The 5,930-nt window shown below is 55.2% G+C and overlaps 1 protein-coding gene across 4 annotated transcripts in view; it reads right to left on the bottom strand.

Annotated features, from left to right (window-relative positions):
• Positions 1-3,642: 3,642 nt before the first annotated feature.
• The window catches only part of SSRP1 (structure specific recognition protein 1), a 12,526-nt gene continuing 10,238 nt past the window's right edge, over positions 3,643-5,930 (bottom strand). For all 4 annotated transcript variants that reach the window (XM_017851350.1, XM_017851349.1, XM_017851348.1 and 1 more), the window contains 4 exons: positions 5,378-5,548; positions 5,089-5,177; positions 4,359-4,545; positions 3,643-4,133 (listed from right to left, as the gene is read on the bottom strand). In XM_017851350.1, coding sequence (XP_017706839.1) covers positions 4,062-4,133; positions 4,359-4,545; positions 5,089-5,177; positions 5,378-5,548 — 519 coding nt within the window. In that variant the 3' untranslated portion in view covers positions 3,643-4,061. The remainder of the gene's footprint in view (positions 4,134-4,358; positions 4,546-5,088; positions 5,178-5,377; positions 5,549-5,930) is intronic.

Below are 5,930 nucleotides of genomic sequence, written 5' to 3' on the forward strand. Positions count from 1 at the left end.
AACCCGCTCCTCCCCAACCTGGGCTCCGCCTCATTGCCTGCCTCCCCCTTCCCGCTCACCCTCCTTCCCTCCCTCCCTCCCTCCCGCAGCTGGGAGTGGTTCCTTCTCCCCCCTCTCCCTGTTCTCCCTCCACATCCCTGCCCCACTCTCCCCTCCCTCAGAGCTGTCTCATCCAAACACGGAAAATAAGGAATAAAAGTAAACATCTGGAATATATTTTTTTCTTTAATTTCTCAATCGCTTGGCTTCAGCTTGGAATTTGATGAGGTAAAGCCAGGGCCTAGTCCTGTTGCCATAGCAATGGCCTCCCACTGGATTTCCAGAGCCTAGCCAAGAGGAAGGAGGAGCCGGCCCAGGCCTGGGCTGGGAGAACGGGACAGGGCTTGAGAATATCCGGGGGGTGGAGTGACTTGGGGGAAAATTCCCTGGGGCTCCACCTTCCAAGAGAGTCAGGGTGGAACCGCCACAGCCTATGAAAAGGGGCTATGTGGGCTTCACTCACCAGCCTAGGGTTGGCTTTAAGGAGTTCTAAGGAGAACAGATGAAATTAAACCAAGTGGCACAGCCCTGTGGTAGAAGCCTGCCACAGGAGCTTCAGGGTCTGATATACCAAGATTCAAGGCTGGGTGGGTTACCACTTTCCAGCCGTGTGACTTCTCTAAGCCTCAGTGTCTCTAACTGAAAAATGGGATTATTGAGACTCTGAGGGGGCTTACGTGATACAGTACATGAAAACTGCTTAGCACAATGACTAGTACATAATAAGGATTCAATAAATGTTGCCTATTATTACTGTGATTCCATTCAGTGTCACCAATGAGCTAACATCCTGATAACCACCTCCTCCTCTTCCGTGACCCCAGGCTACCAGCATTCCCAGACCATTCCTTCACTCTCCCAGGCCCTAGTCCTGTCACCTGTTCTTCAGATACTCCACCACCTCCTCAGTTCCCATCCTGGCTCCTGAAGCACTCTCCCACCCACAAAAACATGGAGACCCTGGGGAATAAGGCCCGGCACCTCTCATGCAAGGGGAAAGTTTCCCTCACCCGGTATGCAGAGCCCTGAGGACAACCCAACCCTCTCCAACCTGCAAGGGGCATTGCCTCACTTAAAATCACCCACTCCAGCTGGTCTGGGAAGACAGCACCAAATCCCAGTGCTCAACCTCTGCAAAATCCAACTCCTCTCCCCTAACGCTAACCCTGCCCCAGGGGTTTCAAAGATGGGAAAGGGTATGAAGACAGTAGAGAAACCCAGTACTGTCAACCCACTGGTCAGTCAACCACCACGGAAGACTGCCCACTGTGGGTGGGTGAATAACTGTGCAGAGCCAGGCCAAGTGTGGTGGGGGGAAGGGCACATGATAGAAAAAATAAAATTAAAACACAAGATTGTTTCCTTGTCCTTGAACATTATTACTAGGGACATAGTGTGGGTGGTTGGACATGGAAATGAATTCGCTCAGAATCAAAAAAATCCTTTCACCTGGGGTTCTGATGGGCCCCTCTGCGGTATGAGGGGCTGCAGCAATGAAGGCGGGCTCAGGGTCCCCAGGTGCGGAGATGGCCACAGCAATCAGAGACCCCAGCCAGGAGCCCCAGGTGACCAAGGCCACCAAGGTTGTGGCCAGAAGCTGCAAAATCGCAGCGGATCTGGGCACTCCCCACCCCCAAGAGACCAGGAGGTAGCGGGTAGCGGGGTAGAGACGAGCTGACCCCTGGTAGATAAGGCCTCCCGGAGGGCTGAGCAGCTCCAGCCCCGGAGGGGACTCGGCGCAGGCGGGGTCGCCCCTATGGACCGCAGGATCTCCAGCCGGATGGGAGGCTAGAGAGGTCGGCAGGGACAGCACGTAAACTGGTGGAAAGAGGGAGGGCCAACGGGAAGATGGAACAGCCCCGGGCAATGGGCTGTCTGGAGGGGCCCAGTGGGGAGCTCTGGACACAGAAGGGACGGCGGCAGCCGAAGAGGAGGAGGAGAAGAGGATGGAGGAGGAGGAGGGGACGGCGGTGGCGGCAGAAGTGGAGGACCTGTGAGCGGGCTGTGAAGCAGCCGGCGAACAGACGGTGGGCTGCAGACGTCGATCAGGTGGGGGCGGACTGGGGTGGCTGGGGGCGTGCCGAAGGAGCCGGGCCAGGGGGAGGGGCTTAGCGCGGCCCAGGGAGGATAGGGGAGTGCAGGGTCCCTCCAGCGGCTCTGCCCGCCCCGGCCCCCGGCCCCAACCCTCGCCCTCCTCCCCCCCTTTCTCTGGCTTCCGCCAGCACGAGCTCCACCATGCGCCCTTTCGCCCCGGCACACCGCCCAGTTTCCCCCGGGCCTTCCAGCGTCCCCAGGCCCCGGCCCCTGGGCCAAACTTTCCTGGTGGGACCCCCCTCACCACCACCACCTTCCAAACCCCGAGGTATCGGCTGGAAAGCGCCCATCCTTCCATGCCCCTCCCCGCCCTCCCCGGACCCGCCCCCTCCTTCGGCCCGCGCCGCCCCCGGCGGCACTTCACCGCTTCCGCCCGGATCCGGGCGCTCCGGCTCGGGGCGCCCCGACGCCAGTCCCCGCCGCCACCGCCGCCGCTACCGCTGCCGCCGCCGTCACCGCGGGACGAAGCCACTGTGAGCCCCGGCGGGGCCCCGCCCCTAGCTCCGCCCAGGCCCACGCCCCCAGGGCGCTTCATGAATATGCATGAGCCGGTGGAACCCGGGAGTTGGAAGCCCGTGCAGAATTCGTCCCACCGTCCGCAAACAGGCGCGGCCCAGTACTCAATTATTCATGAGGCTTGCAGATGAGGGGCCCGCCCCAGGCTCACACCGGGGCGAAACTGACGCAATTCAGCCGGGGGCGCTCGGGTAAAATGGACACCGAGACGACTGCCTAGAGAGACTGCCTTGGCGGCCCCTCCTGGGCCCCGCCGCCTGCATGGAGTGCAGTACCATCGAGCTACGCCGGCAAGAAGGTAGCCGCCGGCGGACTGGAGCGGCTTCCTGGTACAGCCACCTGAGTGCTGAGAACGCGCGCAACGTGGCCACCCCTCCTGTGTCAATTCAGATTTAGAGCCACGGTGAGGAAGTCTGGCAGCTCTGCTTTCCTTGGTAGTGACCTTTATCTCCTTTCAGGCCCCTTCTCAGACATGGGTTCCTCCCTACACTGAAGTTTGCATCCCCCTCCTTCTTCCCGTAAGAACAAAAGCTTCACATATACTCCGTACTTTTCTTGCACCCCCCCCAACAGGCTGCAACCACCACCCTACACACACGCTCATCCTCCCCGACTCTCCAGGCTCACGTTTCCACTCCCCCGGCTGCGGGAAGGACAGTCAATCCTGATTTCATTATCTAAAGCCTTGGAAGACCCTTGACTCATAGGTAAGGATGTAGCCAAGAGCTGCCTCCCCCTAGCTTGGTTGGCTAATGGAGTGTAACCGGGAGAGACTTCCTAATCAGATCAGCTCTCATTTCTAGATTCTCAGGTGGCCCATCCGGGCAGAGGCCGGTGAAAACCAATGCTTCTCCAGCCGGGAACAGAACAGGATGTGCCTCGAGACTTGCTTCCCGGCTGGCCAGGCTCTGCCCAGTCTGACCAGGGCAGTAAACACCACCAATAAAAGTAGGAGCAACAAACCAGGGCTACAAAGAAAGCATAAAGACATGGTTTCCAAAGTCAGTTCCCTTTATTAAATCATTTTCACAGACCAGAAATACAAAATAAAAGTAGAAATAGGCCCCAGGTAGGAGCTACAGGCCTGGCCTCACATGACCCCTGCTCCAGCAACTTGAACAGGACCAGCAGCAGCTACATCCTTAATTAAGGTCGGGAAAGTAAGATGAGGATTCTAATCCTGCATTGCCCTGCCTCCCACCCTATCTCTCCCCAAATTATTAACAGCCATCCTTGGGAAGCAGCAGAGTTAAGAAGTCTCCCCATGGCCCTAGTGACATACACACCAGCAGGAGAGCATGTTCAGATGACACAGAATCCAGGGACTACATTTCATGAGGAGAAACTGGTACCAAAATGTGGGGAGTCTGGGGGTGTGAGAAGGCAAGCGCAAAGAGAACCTTCCTCCGTTTCTACTCATCGGATGCTGACACTGAGTCCTCTGAGCTGGGGGGAGTACTGGCTAGTTCTTCTTCTTCAGAGTCCTGAAAACCAAAGGTGTCTTAAGGGAAAAGGTGGAGTCCTGGGTGCCCCACCCAGTCTTCAGTGAAGGGCCCGCAATTTCCTACCGCCCCCCAACTACAGCACCCACCTTCAGAACCTCAGAATTCCACCATCCACTCCAACTCATTACTCTTACAGACCAACCCCACACAGACACACATGCCCCTCACCCTGCCCAGCCCACAGCCCCCACACTCCTGCCGCACCTCGCTCCTCCTCCTCTTCTTTTTGCTCTTGTTCTCTCCCGAAGAGCTCTCATCACTAGACACAAACTCTTTGCTCTTGAAGCTCTCACTTAGCTGCCTTGAGGATGACTTGGATGATGAGCCCCTGGAGGGCGTGGATTTCTTTTCCATCTTTACCTTTACTTTCTTCTTCTTCTTTGACTTATCCCTGTATTGGCAAGAGGGAAGAGGAGCTAGGCCTTCAGGTCCCCTATCACCATGACCAAACCTCTCCCACCTTTAACAAGGCCTTTCTCAATCCCAGCCACACAGCCCATTTCACTCTGAACGTAAATAGCCATGTCAGCCTGAAAGGCACCAAGGGAGAGTATCATGAGTACACCAGAAGAATCAGAGGGCATAGGCTAAAGCAGCCCCATATGCAAAACCTACTTGACATTTCTTGCTGTATCTTTTAGAGTTCATGTGAATTGTGCACTGCACTCCATAATAGTTTTTTCGTTCCCCCATACCTTCAAATAGTCCACGAAAATGGGCCATATTTCCCCAGTGACTTGAATGCCCTATCGTATCACCCACACTTGGGCAATGGCCTACCCAGGTTTGAGAAGCACTACCCTACTGCAGTCAGAAGCGTATCTGCTGTCTTTAACTTTCCAATGCTCAACTTCGGCCTGTATAAAAAACAAAAAACAAACAAAAAAAAACCTGCCACAAAAATCAGTGACTGGGCCACGTTCCTGACACTCACCTCTTAGAAGACTCGCCTCGGCCCCCTTCATATTCTTTCATGGCTTTTTCATATTCCCTCCTGGCATCCTCAGCCTTGCGATCCCACTCCTGTCTCACACAAACAGAAAAAAACAGTGAAGAATAAGACCTCTCCCATCTCCCCTCTCCCCTGATGCAAGCAAAATCAATACAGAAAGTCCCACCAATGGCTCATACTGCTCCCCTATCAGTCTCACACACTCACCATGCCAAGAGAGCACCTCTCGCCAGCCCATGAGAGGCATCACCCCTCCTCTGCTGCTACTCACCTCTTTCTTCTCTTTGGACATTCCCTTCCAGATCTCGCCTGCCTTCTTGGAAAGATCTGTGATGCTGATGCCAGGATGGTCTGACTTGATCTTCTCTCGGCTGGCATTGAGCCATAGCATGTATGCAGACATGGGCCTCTTGGGGGCATTGGGGTCTTTGCCCTTCTTCACCTACATAAGAACCCAAATGCCTTCGGCTATTTCCCATAGAACCCATACATTTTCCCAAATAAATTATTTAGATCACTTAAGTTGGAGAAAAAGTGGAGGACTAAATAGCATCAGGCGAGACGAGTGCTCCCTAAGGGCAAGGATGGTATCTCCTTCCCCTCTGCAATTCAGTGCCTAGCTTACCAGGACAGAAGCCCATCTCCTAATTCAGACCTTCCAGAAGCTTATTAATCTCAGGGCTAGTGAGAACAATTTCTAAGATACCCCTCAAGGCTATAATCATTGGCTACAAAAAACAGCCCCAAGGAAGACCAATGAACAGGTCCTACTGGTGGTGGACAGGAGAAGGTAAAGAGAATGCCTCCCACCCTCCCCCACCCCC

Source organism: Rhinopithecus bieti, unplaced genomic scaffold (assembly GCF_001698545.2).
Source record: "Rhinopithecus bieti isolate Rb0 unplaced genomic scaffold, ASM169854v2 scaffold_33444, whole genome shotgun sequence".
Lineage (NCBI taxonomy): Eukaryota > Metazoa > Chordata > Mammalia > Primates > Cercopithecidae > Rhinopithecus > Rhinopithecus bieti.